Source organism: Hemiscyllium ocellatum, chromosome 24, assembly GCF_020745735.1.
Source record: "Hemiscyllium ocellatum isolate sHemOce1 chromosome 24, sHemOce1.pat.X.cur, whole genome shotgun sequence".
NCBI lineage: Eukaryota > Metazoa > Chordata > Chondrichthyes > Orectolobiformes > Hemiscylliidae > Hemiscyllium > Hemiscyllium ocellatum.
In genome coordinates, this window is record NC_083424.1 from 45,942,158 (window position 1) to 45,966,424 (window position 24,267).

Here is a 24,267-nt window from a genome sequence, read left to right on the forward strand (position 1 = left end):
AGCTAAAAAATTCTTATAGTCTTTTGTTAGGGCTCTTGTGGCACAGTGGTAGTCTCCCTACTTACAAGGCAGGAGTCCTGGGTTCAAGTCCCCCCTGCTTCAGAGGTGTGTAATAATACATCAGAACAAGTTGATTGAAAAAGATCTTGTACTTGTTTGTGTTGGTGCAGACTGAAACAGTATTTGTTGAGTTTGGAAATGCATGTTTGTAATTATTCATGAAGTAAAAGCTTAAGAATGTCAATTCTTCAGGGTTGACTATTTAAGGTGCAGTCAGTAGGTTTTGGAATAACCAATTATTTTATCAGAATTGAATAGATCAGCATTGTGATTTCATTCCCATAGTGGACAACGTATCAAAGTAGTGTCCCTACCACTAGATCAGGGGCAATGGGTTCAATTCCCACAATACTGGAGATATGTAATAACACCTTTGAACAGATTGATTTGAAAATATTTACAGCCAACCAATGACAAGTTAGGAAAAAAATCAGAATTGCTTAAACAGATATTACCTGTTGGAAATGAACAACAACACTTAAATTCCCTCTCTCTCACCATCCTCATAGAACGAAATCAAGCATTTGAAAATCAAACAGACCCTACAATGCTATACAAATACATACATGCAATGATTCAAAGATCACCAGTGACATCCCCTGGTAGAAAACAGGTGTTACTTTCCTCTTTGAGAAAAATATGCAGGTTCATGGTAAAGCAATAGTGCTCATTTGTTGATACAAATATCTCACATTATTTCAGCAACTTTATTTATACAGACCCATAATGTCTTCATTGCCCTGTTTAAATAACATGTGGCTGAAATAACTGCATAGAGGCTGGTATCCTGTCACCAAGTCAGTCATTTCTTATACTTGCACAGTACCCTGACTATGGCCAGCCAGCTTAGAGTCAGTTCCTGAAGTGAGGAGACTGAATCCCCTGTTTATATTCATCAGCCTGGGCTCCCTGATTGACTCAAGTTAACACCAATTAAGGATCTCATAGTTAATAAGATCACCTGGTTCCAATCACTATATCCCTCCTCCCCTAACTCTGTGGATGAAGACCTGGTCTTTCTCAGGTAGCTTCACCTTTGACATTCCACAGGTTCCTCTGATTCGGACTCTGACACAGGTTGTACGTACCAGACCGTACTATCTTGGGAGGGTTTCCTCCTCTTCTTCCAGCAGTAACGGTATCAAAACTACATCCACCTCGGACTCAGGTTTCCTCAACACTAGAGAGAGGGTGAGATCCCAGTTTCTGACAGGCCTTCTGGCTTTTCTGAGAGGGCAAGATGTTTTTCTCTGCTCCGTTTGCAAGGTAACACGTTTGTTCAGGACTGCCCTACGTACCTGAGCTTTGCCGGTCACTGGACCTGACCTCATGACAACCTCACCTCTTACCCATACAGGGCCATTTCCATGGCCACCAAACTTTGTCTCCTGAAGTAAACAGTGTCTCTCACTTAGAGGAAGCACGTGGTGACAGTTTGGCACAGGAAAAGCTCAGCAGGTCAGCAGCATTCGAGGAGCAGATGAATTGACATTTCGGGCATGAGGTCTTCTTCAGGAACGATCTGTATCTGCAGTCCTCACTTTCTCCTAGAGGAAGCAGGTGGCCAATATTGGTGTACCTTCTACTGTTCCTCTATCCCCACCCCAGGTCTGAGGTTATCAGGTTTAACCTGGTGTTGAGTCTTCTCCCATTAGCAACTCTTCCAGAACTACCCCTGTAGCTGTGTGAGGGATGGTCCTGCAATTGAACAGGAACTGGGACAGTTTGGTATCAAGTAAAGCTGTAAGCGGTTTCTTTAAGCTTGCCTTCCAACGTTTGGACCGCTCTTTCCACCAGACCATTGGAGTTGGTGGTACAGAGCTGTCGGAACATGCCAAATGCTATTTAACTTTAGGAAATACTCGAATTCCCTGCAGGAAAACGACATCCTACAAACCGTGACCACTATGTCCAAGAATCCATGTATCAGAAACAATGTTCGCACCTTTTCAATCATCAGAGTTTGCTGAGTGAACTCTATGCACGTCCAACCACTTTGAATGGGTATCCACAATGACCAGGAACATTGTGCACATGAAAGGACCAGCATGGCCAACATGTTACCGAGTCTAGGAATTACACAGCCATTCCCATGAACGTGGGGTGCCACCAGTGCAAATTCTTGGCCTTGCTAGCACTCTGGGCACTGGCCCACCAATGTCAGCATCCAAACCTCGCCACCAGACACAGCTTCTTGTCAACATTTTCATTTTGGAAATACCTGGATGGTCTTGGAGGAGTTCAGGCAATATCTGGGGGTGACCTTTACTCGGGACAATCACTCTTGCTCCCATTGTAATACGGAGGAAGTGAGGACTGCAGATGCTGGAGATCAGAGCTGAAAATGTGTTGCTGGAAAAGCGCAGCAGGTCAGGCAGCATCCAAGGAGCAGGAGAGTCGACGTTTTGGGCAGGAGCCCTTCTTCAGGAATTCCTGAAGAAGGGCTCATGCCCGAAACGTCGATTCTCCTGCTCCCTGGATGCTCCTTGACCTGCTGTGCTTTTCCAACAACACATTTTCAGCTCCCATTGTAATACGCCGATCTCAATGGTGATCTGATCTCACTGGGTCCAGAAAGGTTTCAATCTTGGTTGTGATGGCCCTTCTATTCCCCCCATTAACTCCAGCTGTTTTATCTTTGTCAGGACAGAATCCTTTTGTATCCACTATCGAATATTGTCAGCAGTGACTGGAAGGGTGTCCAGAAAGTTTAAAACTAGAATGGACTCTTCCAAGGGAGGTACCACCAGTGGAGTGTCTGCCAGTGGGAGGTGGCACAAGGCATCCACATTAGCCACTTGGCTTCCTGGTCAACATGGAAAGTGGCTTTGGCCCCTTTGATAGTCCCAAGTCCTTCATTAGGGCTTCATTGAGACATCCATTTTCTAAATGAAAATTATTGAGCCAATCAAGGTGAATCTTTCTTAACGAGCTTGGACCTAAGCTTCTTAGTACCATCAGTGGGAACTGCACCAACTGCTTCTCATAGGAGACTGGAACCAAGATCATACCCTTAAATCTATAATGGCTCCCAGTGTACATTCTCAGTCTAGCCAAGGACTTGCACAACCTTGTAAAAGACAGGTTCTCCAACCACAAATACAGCTGCTCCAGTAATGACTTCCATGAGAACTCGGTGACCAATTAACCAAACATTAATTTAACTGTTTCAACCCACAAGTAGGTGGGCTTTCCACAGTGTGCACTTTCCTGGATATCAGCCTACAAAATTTCTTACTGAGGTCAGGCCTCATAAGACTCCTTTGTGGTCTCTAGTCTGCATAACAACAGCAACTACAATGGTTTGCCGGCCCAGATCCTGAAAAACCTTTTAGCCATTTGGCCGAGGCTCAGCTTCGTTGTGAGGTTTTGCTACGGACTGGCCTGGGGGGCCCTCTGCTCAGGATATGCCTTTGGCCTTCACTTGTGTGGTGTTCCCACTCCAGCTATGCCTGTCTCTTTGTCGGCTGCAACGAACAGTCTATCTTCCACAGTTACACCAGCGTCATTCCCCACCTTTTCCTCCGCAACATTGATGACTACATCAGCGCCAGCTCAAGCTCCCATGGAGGAGGTTGAACAGTTCATCAACTTCACCAACACATTCCACCCCAATCTCAAATTCACCTGGACCATCTCTTACACGTCTCTCCCTTTCCTGGACCTCTCCATCTCCATCAGCGATGACCAATTCAACACTGACATTTTCTACAAACCACCAAATCCTACAGCTACCTAGATTACACCTCCACCCACCCTGCGTCCTGCAAAAATGCTATCCCCTATTCCTCCACCACCGTTGAATCTGCTCCCAGGAGAACCAGTTCCACCACAGAACACACCAGATAGCCTCCTTCTTTAAAGGCCACAATTTCCCTTCTCACATAGTTGATAATGCCCTACAGCGCATCTCATCTACGTCCCGCGCTTCCGCCCTCAAACCCCACCCTTCCAACCACAACAGGGACAGAGCCCCCTGGTCTTCACCTTCCAACCCACCAACCTCCGTATACATCGCATCATCCTCCCCATTTCTGCTACCTACAAACTGACCCCACCACCAGATATATTTCCCCACTCAACCCCTATCTGCTTTCCGTAAAGACCATTCCCTCCGCGGCTACCTCATCAGGTCCATGCCCCCTAACAACCCACCCTCCCCTCCTGGCACCACACTGCTGAAATTGCAAAACCTGCGCCCACACCTCCTGCCTCACTTCAGTCCAAGGCCCCAAAGAAGTCTGCACTCCTACACGACATTTATTGTATCTGTTGCTCCCAATGCAGTCTCCTCTACATTCGGGAGACAGGATGTCTACTTACAGACCACTTCACAGAACATCTCCCGGACACCCACGTCAATCAACCCCACCGCCAGGGGAAATGAGGAAACTGGATTTCACCAGTTTCATTTCCCCTGCCCCTACCTTCCCCCAGTTCCAACCTTCCAGCTTAGCACTGCCACCATGACCTGTCCATCTTCCTTCCCACCTATCCACTCCATCCTCCTCTCTGACCTATCACCATGACTCCCACCTCCACCCGGGAAGAAAGTGAGGTCTGCAGATGCTAGAGATCAGAGCTGAAAATGTGTTGCTGGAAAAGCGCAGCAGGTCAGGCAGCATCCAAGGAGCAGGAGAATCGACGTTTTGGGCATAAGCCCTTCATCAGGACTTTCCTTCATCTTTCCTGATGAAGGGCTTATGCCCGAAACATCGCATTTCCTGTTCCTTGGATTCTGCCTGACCTGCTGCGCTTTTCCGGCAACACATTTTCAGCTCCCACCTCCACCCACCTATCAATTCCTGATGAAGGGCTTTTCCCCGGAACATTGATTCTCCTGCTCCTCGGATGCTGCCTGACCTGCTGTGCTTTTCCAGCACGACACTCTTGACTCTATTCGCCAGTGCCTGCAATAGTCACTTTCGCCTTGGTGTTCCGCAAGCTCAGTGATATGGATGAGGCTGTCCACCTCTATTGAGGTGCTCAGTAACTCCCATGCTCCAGCTGCCACATTATCTAAAATGCCAGTTAGTATTGCCCGTTTGAAATCCAGTTGGGCTTCAGCTAGTAGATGCATTCATATGGTTATGTCATTAATCTCACATGCCAAAGGTCTCTCAGTATCTCATTCAGGGTTAACCCTGAGGTGGTAATGAGCAGGTTAGGCCAAGGAGAGCCAATGGATGTTATCTGGACTTCAAGAAGGCATTTGACAAGGTGCCACATGGGAGACTGCTAAGTAAGATGAGGGTCAGTGTGTTCGAGGCAAGGTGCTAGCATGAATACATGATTGGTTATCTGGCAGAAAGCAGAGAATGTGAATAAAAGGATCCTTTTCAGGAAGGCAGCCAGTGACAAGTGGCGTTCCAGAAGGGCCAGTGTTGGTACCACAACTTTTCACTTTATACATTAACAATCTCGATGAAGGAAATAAGGGCATTCTGGCTAGGTTTGCAGATGATACAAAGATAAGTTGAGGGACAGCTAGTATTGAGGAGGCAGGGAGGCTGCAGAAGGATTTGGCCAGGTTAGGAGTGGCCAAAGAAGAGGCAGACGGAATACAGTCAGAGAAAGTGTGAGGTCATGCACTTGAATAAGACGAATAGAGGCATGGTTTAGTTTCAGAATAGGGAGAAATTCAGAAGTCTGAAATGCAGAGACTTGGGAATTCTCGTCCAGGATTCTCTCAAGGTAAACATGCAGATTGAGTCAATAGTTAGGTAGGCAAATACAATAATGGCATTATTTTGAGAGGTCTTGGATATAAGAGCAGGGATGTACTTCTGAGGCTCTAAAAGGATCTGGTCAGACCACGTTTGGAGCATTGTGCACAGTTTTGGGCCCCATTTCTCAGGAAAGATATATTTTCCCCAGAGCGGGTTCAGAAGAGGTTCACGAGAATGGTCCCAGGAATGAAAAGCTTAACATATGAGGAACATTTGAGGACTCTGGGACGAGACTGAATGGAGTTTAGAAGGATTTGGTGGGGGGAGGGGGTGGAATCTAATTGAAATTTACAGAATACTGAATAGTCTGGACAGAATGGATGTTGGGAAGATGTTTTCAATGTTAGGAGAGACTAGGACCCAAGGGCACAGTCTTAAGAGTGAAGGGAAGACCTTTTAGAACAGAGATAAGGAGAAAATCATCAGCCAGAGAGTGGAGGATCTATGGAATTCACTGCCACAAAAGGCTATGGAGGCCAGGTCTTTGACTATATTTAAGAAGGAAATGGATAGGTTCTTAATTGTCATAGGATCATGGGTTACAGGGAGAAAGCGGTAGAGTGAGAAACTTATCAGCCATGACTGAATAGTAGGGCAGACTCGATGGGCTGAATGGCCTAATTTCTGCTTCTATGTCTTATAATCTAACCCAAAGTGGCATGCCTTTGCCAGTGTCCTCTCCTTGTCAAAAAATCCTGGCACAGATTCTCCTGTTTCTCGATCAGCCAAATAAAACCAACAGTTTCTCAGAATGAGAGGAGGTTCAGTATCATAATACTCCTTATCCAAATCAGTCAAGTCTTGGAAGGTTTTAGTATCTGGTGCCTCTGGGAAAGTTAAGCCACTAATAACCAAAAATTATTGCTGTGGGTCTGCAAACAGTCAGAAATATTACACGTTGTTTTTCATCTGACCCCATGTCATTTGCCTGAAAAAAATATTGCATTCTTTCCAAATACTTGGCCCAGTCTTCGACAACAGGATCAATTGAGTCAAGCTTCCCAAATATAGGCATGATGCGACTGTTTTGAGCGAATGTTCTTCAGGCACATACTGTTTTCTCCCGTCGCCACTGAAATAACTGCAAAGAGGCCAGTATCCCATCACCATGTTACTCTTTATTTACATATGCACAGCACACTGGCTGTACCAGTGAGCTTAGAATCAGTCCCTGAAGTGAGGAGACTCTGTTTATATCCATCAGTCAGGACTCTCTGGTTGACTGAGATCTTTAATTGTGGTTGTTAACCTGGACCAATAATATCCACCTGGTTTCAATCACTACAGTAGCACAATTTAAACAGAAGAAAAAATATATGGTAATTGTTGGAGTACTGGAGTGGTTTAGAAACTTGATTTTCCATGCACACCCACTACTATTCGTGCAGTGATTTATGCAATGACTACCAGCTAAATGCGTCCATTATGCTTAAAGTATGAAAACATTACAAATAAGGGCAGGCATAGGCCAACCATACATCACGGAGTTTGCTCAGCCATTCAATTAGATTGTGAATAATTTTGTTCAAACCGCAATTCTACTTTCTCATATAATCTCAATATCCCGAAGTTCAGTCCATGCTTAAAAATCTATCTCTCATGAACATTATCAAAATGAGCATTCGCAGCCCCTTGTAGCAAACAATTCTAAAGATTCTTAATTCTCCAAATGAAAGAGCTTTGCATCTCGATCTAAAATCCTTGATTCCAATCGTGGGGCACATCTGGGTGGGAAAATTCTGCAGTGGTAAACTTCACTCTACCATAACTGGTTGTTTAATCATGTTATATATTTCAGTGCGACCACCTGTCCTATCCACCTCACCAAGAAATATAAGGTAAATTCTATTCAAATCTTTCCTCAAAAGGATATCCTGCTCAGCCCTGGAGTCAATTTAATTAACAATAGTTGCACCTTTTCCGAGAGAGACCATAGCTGTGCTCGGCATTTCAAAAAGACTGGCAGAAGGAAAAGGTGGTGGAGTAGCAATATTGTTATAGGATGAATAAATATCATGAACCAGAAGCTGAAGAATTCATATGGGTGGAGCTAAGAAATAAAAAGAGAAAGATAACCCTGTAGGTCCTCTAACGATAACCCTGTAGGTCCTCTAACACTAGCTATACAGCGAGATAGAGAATAAATCGGGAGATAATGAGGGCATGCAAGAAGACAGTACATTATTCACGAGTGTCTTTAACCATCATGTAAATTAGGTTAGGCATATTGGTAGAAGGAGCCAGACGAAAAATTGAAACAGTGCATTTGAGGCAGTCTTCTAGAACAATAATGTTATGGATCCAACCAGAGATGAGGCAATTTTGGATCAGATGATTTGTAATGAGGCATGTTTCATAAATGATATCAGAGTAAAAAAAAACAAAATCCCGGTGAAACCATGGCCATAGCATTCCGAAATTTAACATTCAGTTTTGGGGGGGTGGGGGGACTTGGGTTGGAAATAGTCAATCTCAGCTTAAAGGGCAAAGACAAAGGAATGAGGATAGAGCTAATTATAATGGACTAGGAAACCGGTTTAGCAACAAAGACAGTTAATACAAATATTTAACAAAATAATTCATGGCTCACAGCAAAGACACATTCCAGTGAAGAAGAAAGGTTCCAATAAGGGGACACACCAATCATCAACAAATAACATCAAACTGAAAGAAAAATGTGACAATTTAGCAAAGAATAGTGGTAAGCAAGAACATTTGTAAGGTTTTAAAACCAACAAAAGACAACAAAAAAGTTAAAATGTTGGAGAAAATAAAATTTGAGGGCAAGAGTACAAGTAATATCAAGACAGACATCAAGAGCTTCTTTAGATATATGCAAAGGAAGAAAGAAATCATGGGGTAGCACAGTAGCTCAGTGGTTAGCACTGCTGCTTCACAGCACCAGGGACCCTGGTTGAATTCCCAACTCGGGAGACTGTCTGTGTGGAGTTTGCACATTCTCCCTGCGTCTGTGTGGGTTTCCTCCAGGTTCTCTGGTTTCCTCCCACAATTCAAAGATGTGCAGGTTAGGTGAATTGGCCATGCTAAATTGCCCGTAGTGACAGGTGCATTAGTCAGGGGTGAACGTAGGGGAATGGGTGAGTTGCTCTTCGGAGGGTCAGTATGGACTTGTCGGGCTGAAGGGCCTGTTTCCACACTGTAGGGAATCTAATCTAATCATGGGCATCTTAGAGAAGGAAGCTGGTGAAATAATAATGGGGAACCAGGAAATGGCAGAGCAGTTTAATAGATTCACAGTAGAAGACACTATTAACATTCCAAAATTATTAAAGAATCAAGGGCAAATGCATGATAGGAAATACATACAATAATGTCACTAGAGAAAGACTGTTAGGGAGATTAGTGAACTGAAAGACTGATAGGTCCCCTGGACCTGATGGGATGCATTCTAGGATATTAAAGTAAGTAGCTACAGAGATAGTGTATAACTGGTAGTCATTCTCAAAGCTCACTGGTAGTTAACTTCAAGGAATACTTAGATTCTGGAAAAATCACAGAGGACTGGAAAACTGTCAATGTTACACCTTCAGTTAAAACAGGAAAGACAGAAAATATGCAGGTAACTGTTCACCAGTTAGCTTAGTGTCATTTAATGGGAAAATGCTAGAGTCTATTATAAAGGGATTTAACAGCAGAGTGCACAATGTGATTAAGCAAAATCAGCATGGCTTCTGAAGGGCAAATCATGCCTGAAAAATTTATTAAAATTCTTTGAAGAGGTAAAAAGCAGGATAGATAATATGAAAGCTGCAGATGGATACATTTGGATTTTAAGAAGGCATTTCATACAGTATCACATATTAGGTTACTTAATGAGATAAGAGTTGGCACAGTAGATCCATAGCATATTAGCATGGATAGGGAATTGGCTAACAATTGGAAACAGATTTGGGATAAAGGGAGCATTTTCAGGATGGCAATCTATGCCATAGGAATCAGTTCTGGGGCCACAATTATTTACAATATATACTAATAACTTGGATGAAGAAAGTGAATGTACTATCATCAAGCCTGCAGATAACAAAATAGGTGAGAAGGTAAACGATGAGAATGACAGAGTCTGCAGAGGGAAATAGACAAGTTAATCCAGTGGGCAAAAGCTTTGCAGATGGAATACAATGTGAAAGAAATAAGAGGTTATGTACTTTGGAGGAAGGAATAGAGGGGGTGAATCTTACTTAAATGGAGAAAGACGTCAGAAAACTGTTGAGCAGAAGGATTTTGGAATTTAGTGGATAAAAAGGAAGGCAAATGGAATATTGGTCTTTATTTCAAAGGGAATGGAGTATAAAAGGTAGGGATTCTTACTAAACATATTCTAAAGGCACTACTCAGACCACAGCTGCAATACTGTGATTACATTTGTTTCCCTTGTCAAAGCAAAGATATGCTGTCATTGGTGGCAGTCCAGAGAAGGTTTACTAGGCTGGTTCCAGGAATGGACAGACTGTCTTATGAGGACACGTAGAGTAGACTGGGCCTGTTCTCACTGGAATACGGAAGGCAACCTTATTGAAATGTATAAGATTCTTAGAAAAATTGACAGATGTAGAATGGTTGTTTCCCTTTGTGAGAGAGTCTAGGACCAGAGGGCACAATCTCAGAATAAGGGTCATACATTTAAGACAGATGAAGAGAAATTTGATGTCTCAGAGGATCGTGAATCTATGGGTTTCTTCACCATAGATGGTTCAACACTGGGTCATTAAGTATATTCAAGACTGAGACAGACAGATTTTTATCAGCCAAGGTATCAAGGGGTATAGGTAAAATGCAGACAAGTGGAGTTGAGGATTATCAGATCAGCCATAATCTCATGGAATACAGGAGCTGACTTGAAGGACTGATGAACCTACTTTTGCTCTGGCATCTTATACTTCTCTCATGTGGTCTCAGTGAAGCTGTATATAAAATTGCTGCCAAATATTCTTGTTCTGGTATTCCAACTGCCTAACAATAGAAGGTTAATGTCTGCCATTCCAACTCCTTGCTATGCCTTAACATTAACTTTCAAAGATAACCATGTCAGTCCACATTCTAATATTTACTTGTATTTCATCTTTTAAAAGGAATATTGCCAAAGATCATTTTATATTTCCCTACCATAACACTCCAGTCATCTTCTTGCTCTCACTTAATTGTATATATTCTTTGCAGCTTCTTTTCATGCTTCCAACTGCTTACTTATCCCAACTAGCTTAGGATTGTCTGCCAAAATATAACCCTTACATTCCTGCCTCCTGTTTTTGCTCTGTTAACCAAATCTCAATCCAAAGATATAAAGCTGAAACAGTAACGTACCTGCTTGAAGCAATTGTGTGCATATTAACTAAGAACAAAGTAAAATTTGGCTGTAATGCTGCCCAGAATTACATGTGCCAAGCTTTATAGAAATGTGCAACAACAAAAGAGGGTTATTTTGGGTAAAGTGGTTGAATACACTCATCAGCATATGTCCAGTTAGTAAGTGAGAAATTAGTTTGGTGAAAAATATTTTAGAAATGGAAATAAGTTGATCTTGTTGGACTTTCACTGTTCTCAAATTACTGAATATTTTGCCAAGGACAATTTAGTGGACACTAGCAGCCGTCTATGTGCAGCCTTTATATAATCAAGGCAGCCAGCCTTTTGCCACTGTTTGTTTTTTTGATGCTTCCCCACCTACTCACCAGATAGATATAGGCCTTGTCCTGAAATATATATTGTAATAATGGCAGCCAGGGACTGGTGCTGCGTGACAGGATACTGCATTCCTCCTCAAAAAACACCACCTGTCGACGAAGAAAAAATATCTAAGAGTGGGATGGGTAAAGCTTGGAAAGAGAAACAAAGCTGAGTCAATTCTAAACTATATATATATATTATATACACATACATACACACACATATATATATAAAAAAAAACATTAATAAACACAGATGTGTTATTGAAATCATACACTGCTACAATAAAATCAGTACTTTATATACAGCATATATAATGCCCTAAGCAACTTTCAGAGTGCACAATTTATTTGCTTCTCTTTTAAACCTTGAAGCTTAAGTTCCTCATTTCTGTATTTTTACTTTTAACCTCTTCATGTAAGAAACCTCTTGGGATTGATACAGAAGCTATTCCATTTCAGAATCCTGTGATCTTTGATAATCGTGAAGAAGCTAGTGTCAAAGATCATTTTATATTTCCCTACATTCTACTCCAATGGTCACCTTCTTGCCCTCTCATTTAGTTGGTACATATTCCTTTCAACTTCTTTTCAAGCTCTGACTGCCAACTTTCCAAACCAGCTAGAGTAACAATCCATTCACTGTTCAGATATTTGAAATTTCAATGCCCCTTAATACCCGGACTAAGTGGGTTTGCCACATCGACCAAAACAGCACCCTCTGAAGCTTGGACAATACTTCCCAATCTGCTGGGCCAACAATCAGGTTGCACCAGCAGTTTGCAAATGTCACCATCAGCTTTACATTTCTTCTGTTTTAAAGGCTCCCCTCTGTGTAATTGCTCAAAAGGCTTCTTCAGGCAAGGTAATGGGGAAAGGAAGGCAAGAGTACTTTCCTATTTCATGCTTGCCAGATTTAACTCCATGCAGAGGGATTAGGCAGGTAAGGTCCAATACCAACCAGGAAGAACAATTTTAAAACATAAATCAGTAAGCCAGATAATTCTGTGGTATTTTGGTTTAAAATCATAACACTAGGGCAGTTGCTTCAAGCATGGAAAGCCTTGAGTGTGCATGCACTCAAAGCCCTGTATCCATAGTGACAGCATCATACGACAACCATTCGCCCAGCGCAATCAGTAGATATTTCCTAATATTTACAACAGGCATTTCGCCCATTATAAAAGAGAAGCTCCAAGTTAAAAAATCTAATGAAAATATACTTTCATGTTATCTCTCCTCTTATCTCTGATACAGTACTGAATATATCAGCTCCAATTATGATTCAGAAGATAACTCCTTCACAGTTATATAAATTTGTAATTAATATGGAAAACTAAATATTGAAATAAAACTGTGTTTGAGAGTCAGGAGTCTGACAGTGGGACAGATTATTACGTAGTTTGACACCAGAAATGAAACTTTTACACAGAATTCAGAGGAGCAAAAAAAAAACAAAGATCAATTTGGAAACCAAAATTATGACGGAGGAATCTGCCCTATCTCTGACCAGTGGTTCACCTGCCAGAGACAGTGTGTGTTTCTAAGCTAGAACATTCCACAGCAAATAAATCTCTCACAGTTAAGTTGGATAAAAAATAAATTTTGAGCAATGACAACAATAAAGTGAGCTTTGACAATCAAGCTGTCCACAGAGTAAGCCAAGAATACGAACTAACCAAATCTCTTCAAAGGAGAGTTGGGATCGCATACACTGAATGGAACACTTTTAAAGGAGCAATACATGAAAACTTGAAACAACTTCAGGCTGTATTAAGTTTAAATTTCTTTGAACAAAAGAGAGATGTTGACTTTTAAGCATTAAGCAGGATTACAACTGAACAAAATTAAACATTCAGCCAACCTCTAAGACCCACAGTGACCATTCTATTACAAAATGCTGCTACGACACCCCTAAATCTACACGACAGATATCGTCTTACGTTATCCTGTCCGATCAGTGCTTGCTTATTCATCACTTTCATTGCATAAACATCGTTGGTGGCTTTCTCACGTACAACCTGCACTTCTGCAAACATACCACGACCAATCACACTTTGCACTTCGAAATCATCGGCACAGGGCTGCAACTCCCTCAGTTCAGTCAAGATATCTCTGTCTGTAGACAAAAAAAAAGACACTTTGAATCAATGCAAAAAATCACCCATATCTAATCTAGTACAAAATTGGCACTTAAAATGTTACCTGGGCTGAGCATTGTTGAATTGTTTGTTATTATATTATCTGCATGATTCACCGAACTGCAGCACTCCATATAGGAGAAACAGGAGTTCAGAATTTTAGCAGTGATAAAGGATGGTTCGGCTCTGAAACAGGAGAGATACGAAAGGGGAAGTCTCTCTTTCTCTTTCTCGAACACACTGTCTCTTGCTGCTGGATCACTTGCCTGTGTGGGTGAGTGAGAGAGAGAACACCCACTCACTTAGGTTCCAGCACATTCTATTTGATCTCTCATTGGTTCCACTGCATCCTCATGTCTTGTTTAAAGACAGCAGACTCTAGTGACCTTCTGGCCCAATACCAACCAACATAATTAAGCTTTAAATTGTTTTCATCTACTGTTAATTTGTGCTCAGATTATACCTTAGTATTCATCAATATTAGTCAAAGAATTCCTCCTGCAAGGAGGATGGGAACAGAATAAGAGAATGGAGATGTTGTACACACAACCCAGCCTGAAGGGGCTGGGGTAATTTTCTCCACGTTAAGTTTCTTCTGGATGCAAGATTAAGTGAGAGCTTAATTGGATAAAACAGAAAAATTCTACTTGAGTGTTTTAAAATTAAAGTCATAAATACAACACAGACACAAATAAATCCAGTCAGAGGTTCAGGAAAATGTATTATCCAGAAGGGTATAAAATGTAGAAATACAATAGAAAGTTGAGAAGACTTGCAGAGATCCATTAAAACAAGCAGCAAGGTAGGAATACAAAAGAAAAAGAATAGAAGTAAATGCTTATTGTTTACATGATTGTTATTTATTCAGAGGCTGTGAGCTTTATTGACTGGGCCAGCATCTATTGTCTCTTCCTGGTTCCCCTTGAGAAGTTGTCAGTGAGCTGCCTTCTTGAACGTCTGCAGTCCACTTGGTGTAGCTAAATATACAATGCCTTTATGGAAGGAGCTTCAGAATCCTGACCAAGTGACCTGAGGGAATGGCAATATGTTTCCAAGTCTGGATGATGAGTGAAGAAGAACATGCAGGTGATGTTTCCATGTATCTACTGCACTTGTTCCAGTGTGGTCGTGGGTTTAGAAAGTACTAAAGGTGCCTTGGTGAATTTCTGCAATGCATCTTGTAAATGGTACAAACTGCTGCCACTTTGCATCATTGGAGGAGGGAATGAATGTGGATATTGTGCCAATCAAGCTGGCTGCGTTGTCCTAGATCGTGTCAAGCTTCTTAGTATTGAAGGAGCTGCACTCATTCAGACAAGTGGGTGATATGTTATCACTCTCTGACTTGTCCTTTGTAGATATCTCCTAAAACCATGTTGACTAAGGAACTGAATTGCTCATTGCAGGATTTCTAGCCTCTGACCTGTTCTTGTAGTTACAGTATGATGTGGCTAGTCCAGTTCAGTTTCTGATCAGTGGTAACCCGCAGATGTTAACACAGGGGGATTCAGCGACGGTAATGCAAAGGCCAATGGTTAGATTAAAATGGTATTGAACACTATATCATCATTAGCAAACTTCTCCATGGTTTTGATGCATTTTGGGAGGTTAAGCGCAAGAGGGAAATATACAGTAAATGGCAAAACCCTCAGGAGATTTTGATATACAGAGGGATCTTGGAGTCCAAATTTATAGCTCCCTGAAAATGGCAACACAAGTGGAAAGGGTGGTAAAGAAGGCATAGGGCATTCAGTATAAAAGTTGCAGTTGAATTAAACTTCAGTTAGGCCACATTTGGAATATTGTGTGTAGCTCTGGTTGCCACAATATAGGAAGGATGTTGAAGCTTTGCGGAGGACTCAAAATGGGTTCACCAGGAAGTTTCCTGGACTGGAGTGTATTAGCTATAAGGAGAGGTAGGACAAACTTCGACTGTTTTCACTAGGGTGTCAGAGACAGAGAGGCGACCTGATAGAAGGATACAAAATTATAAGAGGCATGGATACAGTGCATAGTCAGAGTGTTTTTCACATATGGAAATGTCAAATACGAGGAGGCACAGGTTTACGTCGAAAGGGGGTAAGTTTAAAAAGAGATGTGCAAGGCAAGTTTTTTTTTAAAAAAAGACAACATAGAGGGTACAGGTGTCTGGAACATGCATGCAGGGAAGTTGGTAGAAGTAGATGCGATTGCAATGTTTAAAAGCATTTGGATAGACACATAAACAAGCAGGAAATGGAGCAATACGGACCATGTGCAGTCAGATGGGAGTAGTTTAGAATGGCATCATGGCCAGCAGAGACATGGTGAGTCTAGGGGCCTGTTCCTGTGCTGTATTAGTTTATGTTTTGTTTTCCATCATAAGATCAGAACAGTCATTGACGAAGCACCTGAAGATGGCGGAGTGCCATCTTGAGGAACTCCTGCAAAGATGTCTTAGAGTGGAGATGATTGACCTCTTTTTTGTGCCAGGTATGACTCCAGGCAGCAGGGAGTTTTATTCCCCCCCCCCCACTTCCCCCGATTCCCATAGACTGCAATTTTGTTTGGACTTTTAGTGTCACGCTCGGTCAACTGCAGCTTTGACATCAAAGATGCTCACTTTCACCTCACCTTTCAAATTCAGCTCTTTGATTCGTGTTTAAATAAAGGCTGCAATGAAGTCTGGAGCTGAGTGGCACTGCCGGAACCCAACTGGGCATCAATAAACATACTGTTAAGCAAATGCTCCTTTATAGCAATGTTAATAACTTCTATCATTTTAACAGAGATCAAGAGCAGACTGGTAATAGACCAGGCTGAATTTTCCTGCTTAATCTGTATAGGACCCACCCAGGCAGCTTTTCACATGTTCAGACAGATGGCAGTGTACTGAAACAGCTTTGCTAGGGGCTCAGCAAGTCCTGGAACACATTGCAGAAATGTGGTCAGGCCCAGAGCTTATGCAGTATCTAATGCCTCTAGCCATTTCTTGATATCATGTGGAATGAATCAAATTCGCACTGTTAGATTAAGAAAGGGGTGAGCGGAGGCTCATGCAAGCCATAAACAAACAAACTTAACTAGACCAACCAAATGCCTTCCTTCTACAGTCTAACTTGATGTGGACAACAATGCAAAAAAAAATCAGGAAGAGTCTGAATTTCAAAAGTGGTGTTGGGTGGGGGAGGTGGAGAATGGTGAGGACTTTGGTTTTAGCATCAGTTAAGGAACAGCATAGGCTATTGCAAATTGCTATTAACCAGCTTCCCTAATTTGTCCTTGCAATCATCTTTTTATGGCATTGAACTGAAAATATACAGCTTGGAGAACAAACATTTGGTTGCCTTCCCTTCCTCATATCAGAATTGAAGACAGATATATCACACACAGTATGCCATATCTCAAAGCAAAGGTCAGTGGGTTTTCTCTGTTTCACATTAACCTGGATGCACCTTAACAAAGGCAGCTGCAAGAGGTCCATGAATGTGAATCTCTCTCTCTACAAAATAATTAATTACAAGGTAAATTTCAGTACAAGTTTCATTTAACACAACAGAAAAACGTTAGACATTCTTAAGAGTCATCATAACGCAACTCCTATTTGTTGTACTTGGCCAAAAGAAACTGTGAAACGCACTTTGTATACATTCTAAAACACAGGAAAGAGGAGGGAACAGTTTGAGAGACAGCACTACACAAATGCATGAATAACTGCTTACCATAGATCAGCCATTAGCTCTGATCCACTGCACAAAAAGAAACACAAATCTTCCAGACCAATTATAATCTTATGATGAAGTACTCACACTTTTTCACGAAGTTGGCAACATGTTTAACCTTCAACAGTTCAGGATTATTACATTCATTAAAGAGGACGAAAATTGCATCAAGAAGTCCTTCTCTAGTCAATAAGCAGCAAGATTGCTGATGTATTCGACCTGGAAATGAAGTCTTTCCCTGTTGACAAATTGAAATGAAATTTGGTGAATCCCCAATAGATTATCTATGTTATATGGCCTGAAAACAAGGCCAACACTTATGTAGCATCTATAATGTGTTGAAATGCCCCAAAGTTCATAAAATAACTGTCACATGAGGTCAGACATAATAAACATAAGAAAACAATCTAAGTGGCTAGAGAATTAAATTTTTACTGGGGGTCCAAAGAATTCAATCCAACCAATATTTAGTTAGAGGAAACCTCTGTTCAGAATAAGGAGACAGCCAATAAGCAGCCCTTAAGGGACTCCAAAGCAATATCTGGGCAGAGAAAAGAAAAACCATTTTGAGTGATGCTATAGCCAGAACTGAATACATGAGAATAAATCCAAAGTGGTTGGCCTCATATGAGATTAGAGATTAGATTAGATTCCCTACAGTATGGAAACAGGCCCTATGGCTCAACAAGTACGCACCAAGCCGCCAAAGTGTAACCCATCCAGGCTCTTTTCCCTTCCCTATATTTACTCTTAACTATTGCACCTAACACTATGGACAATTTAGTATGGCCAATTCACCCGACCTGCACATCTTTGGATCGTGGGAGGAAACCGGAGCACCCGGAGGAAACACACGCAGACACAGGGAGAATGCCTGTGTGGAGTTTGCGCAGTCGCCCGAGTTAGGAATCGAACCCGGCGCTGTGAGGCAGCAGTGCTAACTACTGAGCCACTGCGCCGCCCATTGAAAGCCATCTGCCACAGTTTAGCCCATTCATTTAATCTAATAATATCTTAGCAATTGAATATTTCAATCTACAATGCTTACAAACAACTGGCCATTGTGTCAACAAACTTGGATATTTATATTTTTAGTTAATTACTTAGTAAATGGAATAAGTACAACAAAATGGTTGAGAGCCAATATAGAACCTTTCGGAGCACCATTAGTTACATCCTGCCAATAGAATACCTGGAGCTAGGGGCCATTTATTAGCATACGAAGAGGATTGGCTAACCAACAGGAATAAATGCGTCTTTTTTGATTGGCAAGAAGTAACTAGTAGGGTGCCATAGGGTTTTAGTCCTTGGATCTCAACCTTATCCAATGTCTTGGATACAGGGATGGAAGATACTATCTTCAAATTTGTAGATGACATTAAAATAGGTGGGACATTAAGCCTCAGTAAAGAAATAACAAATTTCAGGATGTTTTGGAAAGATCTGGGTTTCCTTCTGCATGAATCACAGCAAACTAGTATACCGGTATAACAATCAGAATTTTGACATTTATTGCTAAAGGAAAAGAATATTGAAGTAGGGAAGGTAGTTGTAACTGTACAAGGTCTCAGTGAAACTACACCTGGAGTACTGCAGTTTTGGTTTTCTTACATGAGGAGGGATGTAATTACACAAAAGGCAGTTCAAATGAGATGCACTTGATTGATTCAGAGGTGAGAGGCTTGTCTTGTGAAGAGAGACTGAGCAGTTTTGGCCTAGACTTGCTAGAATCTTCTAAGAATGAGAGGAGATCTAATTGAGATAGAAAAGACACTAAAGGAGATTAACAATGTTGATGTACACCAAGTGGTCCTCTTATGGGGAATCTCAAAGGACAGGTAATGGTTTTGGGATATGAGTAGCATATTTAAAACAGATGAGAAATTATTTCCCTCAAAATACAACCATAAGACACAGGAGCAGAAATTAGACCATTCAGCTCACTGAATGGCAGAGCAGACTCAATCATGGCTGATAAATTTCTCAAGTAAAAAGTGAGGTCTGCAGATGCTGGAGATCAGAGCTGAAAATGTGTTGCTGGTTAAAGTACAGCAGGTCAGGCAGCATCCAAGGAACAGGGAATTCGACGTTTTGGGCAAAAGCCCTTCATCAGGAATGAGGAAAATGTGTTCAGCAGGCTAAGATAAAAGGTAGGGAGGAGGGACTTGGGGGAGGGGCGATGGAGATGTGGTAGGTGGAAGGAGGTCAAGGTGAGGGTGATAGGCTGGAGTGGGGTGGGGGTGGAGAGGTCAGGGAGAAAATTGCAGGTTAGGAGGGCGGTGCTGAGTTCGAAGAAATCGACTGAGACAAGGTGGGGGGAGGGAAAATGAGGAAACTGGAGAAATCGGAGTTCATCCCTTGTGGTTGGAGGGTTCCCAGGCGGAAGATGAGGCACTCTTCCTCCAACCATCATGTTGATAAATTTCTCAACCCCATTCTCCCACTTTCTCCCCGTAACCCATGATACCCTTGACAATCAAGAACCTATCTATCTATCTCAGTCTCAGATACACTCATTGACCAGGCCTCCACAGTCTTTTCTGGTAATGAATTCCATAGATTCACCACTCTCTGGCTGAAGAAGTTTTTCCTTATCTCCACTCTAAAACTACTAAGACTGTGCCCACAGATCCAAGTCTCTCCTACCATTGGGTACTCCTATCAACGTTCGCAACATCTACTTTGTCCAGGCCATTCGGTATTCTGTGAGTTTCAATTAGATCCCCCTCATCTTCTAAACTCAATCAAGCATAGCCCCACAGTCCTCAAACGTTCCTCATATGTTAAGCTTTTCATTCCTGGGACCATTCTAGTGAACCTCCTCTAAGGGTCAGTCCATCCTTCCTGAGAAATGGGGCCCAAAACTACATACAATACTCCAAATGTGGTCAGACCAGAGCCTCAGAAGTACGTCCCTGCTTTTATATTATATACTACTGACTCAGCCTGCAAGTTTACCTTGAGAGAATCCTGGACGAAAACTCCAAAGTCTCTTTGCACTTCAAACTTCAGAAATTTTCTCCCCGTTCAGAAAATAGCCCATGATTCCATTTTTCTGACAAAAGGACATGATCTCACACTGTATTCCATCTGCCACTTCTTTGCCCACTCTCCTAACCTATACAAATCCTTCAGCAGCCTCCCTGCTTCCTCAATCCTACCTGTCCTTCTATCTATCTTTGTATCATCTGCAAACTTAGCCAGAATACCCTCAGTTTCTTCATCTGAGAATATTCTGAATCTGTGGCATTCACAACCCGAGTGTGGTGGATACCATGACATTGAGTAAATTTGAGGAGATAAACAGAATTTTAATTAGGAACTGATTGAAGGGTTACAGGAAGCAGGCAGGAAAAGTGGAGTTGAGGCCATAACAAAATCAATCAGAATTATATTGAATGACAAATCAGACAGCAAAAGGGTGAATTGCCTACTCCTGCTCTTAGTTCTCATGCCCAAATTGTTGCTTTTTGTCTCCTGTCAGTTAATTTCATAACCAGGTGAATAACTTTTCTTCAAGTCCACAAGCATAAACTTTACCTATCAGTTCTTACAAGGGACCTAATCAAAAGCCTTATGAGAGTCAATATTCCCACTGGAGACTTTGATAATGCTTTTTAAAAAGCAATCTTTTAAAATATATTAAATCTCTTTCCTCACAATTCCTTTTTGTTCAAACCTCTCTTCACTTTCTCTATTAAATATTCTAACTTTGACATCCCAATATGCACACTTGCATGGATAAGACAATACTAAATGTATTTCTAATTACTGTATTTGAAGTAATCTTTATTAACATTAAGCTGCCTTCGTGGGATTTAAATACAAGTTCCTATAGCATTATCCTAAGCCTCAAAATCACTTCTTCAGTTACATGACCACTAAACCTCTGTCCAATGTAGGGGAACTCTCTGACTTAATGTACACTATTCAACTTATTGAATTAGAGGTTTAACCTTCACTCAAGCCACATGATGGAGACCCATACTTAAGATGGTCAATATGAGGGAACAAAGGCTCCTTGTACCTGGTCCTCACAAAGGGCACCGAAAAAGAAAACATTCAATTTCCAGAATAAACATTTCTACTTCAAAGAAATTCGGGAAAAAGAGTGCATTCTGCAGCATTATTACCAGAAATAAAACTTTTTAAAATGCTACGACAGTAATGCTGACTCACAATAAAGAAATTTAGAGAAGAGCTACATCAACAAATGCCACACAAAGCTAAGAAGTATCTAAATATCGAAATAACGTGAACATGTATTTTTATCTTAAGTAAAAATAAGGAAGGTGTCTAAAATTTGTATTAAGAAACTCCAATCACCACCACTGCGTGTACCCCGCCCCCCCCACCACCACAGTTACCCAGTGTAGGTGAGCAGAATCAATTAATTGAAGGAGAGTTTTAAAAAAAAGAGAGGATCTGTCCAAAATCCAAAACTTAGTCTGCAGTCCAATGGGTGAAGAAATGTCTGCAACTTTGATATGTTACCTGATACTATCAGTGATGAATACGTGGAACATTTTCTCCAGCAATTGCTCAATACCTCAACTTTCATCTGGTATCACAACTTTTCTGGCCATTTTTCTGCATTTTGTTGTGATTCTGTTCACTGAGCTGGGAATTTGTGTTGCAGACATTTCGTCCCCTGTCTAGGTGACATCTTCAGTGCTTGGGAGCTTCCTGTGAAGCGCTTCTGTGATCTTTCCTCTGGCATTTGTAGTGGTTTGAATCTGCCGCTTCCGGTTCAATCAATAAGCACATGGACCTGGACCCAATATACCGGCCACTGCAACAGACAGCTGGAATTGACAACTGGAAGGGGCAGATACAAACCACTACAAATGCCGGAGGAAAGATCACAGAAGCACTTCACAGGAAGCTCCCAAGCACTGAGGATGTCACCTAGACAGGGGACGAAACGTCTGAAACAAATTCCCAGCTCGGCGAACAGAACCACAACAACGAGCACCTGAGCTACAAATCTTTTCACAAACTTTTCTGCATATTATTTTTATATAAATTTTAAATCCCTGTGTTCCCTCTAATATTGACAGGAACATTTTAAATTCTAACTACCCCAAGAACTTCACTAGTTTTTTGACACAAAGCCCCAGAACATCAAACTGTCTCTACTTCTGTATCATCCAAAATTTACAGTGACGTCGCTGGGTGATTAATGTTTATTGAATAAACAATCACTTACACCAGAGAGCACACAGTTACAGAAGCTGTGTTATTTGATTCAAGACAACATTCAATTAGGTCAGTACAGTTTTGAGACATCAGAGAGTCACAAAAGACACTACATAAATGCAAGATTTTTTTTTTAAAAAACCAATGTTAATCTCTTATCCACAACAATTATTATTTGTACATCAATCTTCCTGTGTCGTACGTCTGACTAGATGAGTAACCGCATTCAATCTGTCTTGGCAAGCTCTAAGTCTTCAGCATCAAAACATCACTAACCTGGAAAAATAAATTTATTCTGGAACACCGATTGGTGATTGGTTCACCTGGTCCAATGTCCACAAGGCAACGACCGCCAAATTTAAACTTCAACATTGCTCTCAGTTTTACTAAAGAGAAAAGAAAAAGATAATTTTTGAAAACAAAAATTGGAGCTAAAGAATATTCCTTTTCCTCACACATTTCTCCCCTGTAGAAATCAAAGCAACAAAACTAAGAAATGAAACAGTCCTCATAACAACATTCCTTAATAGCAAACTCAAGCACTTCTATGTTTAATGTATCATCTATTAAAGACATTAAAGCTAGCTCCACTTTGTCCCACTGAGAACTCTAGAATCAGACATATTATGAGCTAGATTCTGATTAAAGATTCCACTTTTCCCATTTAAAATATAAACCTCTCAATTGCACAATTCTCTCAATGCAAAGAAGCATCATCCTCAATTATGTGCATAAGTCTCTAGAGTGGAAATTGAATCCACTGCTTTCGGGTTCAGATGCACCGAGCCAAGGTCGACACCAAGTGGCAAGAAAGAATGTTCTAATCCAAGGATGTAAATGTTGTTGTTAAAAAATTGCTCAAACTATTAAAATTATAACAACTAACCATTTAAACATTAATTGTGTTTCTTAAAAATAAAACACAAACATTTCTTTCAGCTCTGTAGTTTAAATTATACTCAAAATGAAAAAGAGTGATGGCTAAATTGACAGGAAAAGCTGTTGTAACATTTTATATAATATACACAAAAACTCCTAATGTCTTTCCAAAAAAAGACACTTTTCTGTAGAATTCTTTTGAATATTTTACATAGTTTCCCAGAGTTGTCCAAAACACAACACCTATTGAAAAGAGAAAACAACTCACCTGAATTTCATTTCAACTGCTCTAATTTCAACTCCAGTGCTAACTTTTATTCAGAAAAATTAACAAGTTTACATGCTCTAGTCTCAGGCTTATGCACAGATGATTAACTGTAAGGTCAGCATTCAAAAACACATTCTGCAGGCACAGAGAATTCTGGAATGCAAAGGTAATTCTTGGCCAGTTCTACAAGGAGAACAATGTGTGTTCGTTTGCACCACTCCATCCAGAGAGTATGAAAAATCAGCAACCTTTCCAACTTTGTACGGAAGGTTAATTCTGAAGTGAGTTTGTTGCAAATTGGATAAATGTTTGAAATTGAAACTGGCTGGTAAATATGGAAGTTGTAACTCCTTTTTAAAGTGGATGGCAATGGTAAGATATCCTCAATTAATTGCCATTGCTCATCTTGCAGTTGAAGCATTCAGACATCAGATGGCTCTGTTCAGGGTCCATCTGAAAGCACAATGATATAGCCCAGCTTTGTTCATTGAGTCATTTACCAAATTCCTATGAATGTTACTGTCAAAGTCAGAGATGTCGAGCAGGGAAACAAACCCTTCGGTCCAACTCGTCCATACCAACCAGCTATCCTGGATAAATCCAAGC

The 24,267-nt window shown here is 41.1% G+C and overlaps 1 protein-coding gene across 9 annotated transcripts in view; it reads right to left on the bottom strand.

Annotated features, from left to right (window-relative positions):
- Positions 1-24,267, bottom strand: part of cita (citron rho-interacting serine/threonine kinase a) — a 217,920-nt gene that overhangs the window by 189,407 nt on the left and 4,246 nt on the right. For all 9 annotated transcript variants that reach the window (XM_060843752.1, XM_060843750.1, XM_060843753.1 and 6 more), the window contains exons 2-5: positions 22,791-22,900; positions 17,403-17,553; positions 13,417-13,592; positions 11,480-11,581 (exon numbers count right to left, since the gene is read on the bottom strand). In XM_060843752.1, the coding sequence (XP_060699735.1) occupies positions 11,480-11,581; positions 13,417-13,592; positions 17,403-17,553; positions 22,791-22,886 (525 nt within the window). In that variant the 5' untranslated portion in view covers positions 22,887-22,900. The remainder of the gene's footprint in view (positions 1-11,479; positions 11,582-13,416; positions 13,593-17,402; positions 17,554-22,790; positions 22,901-24,267) is intronic.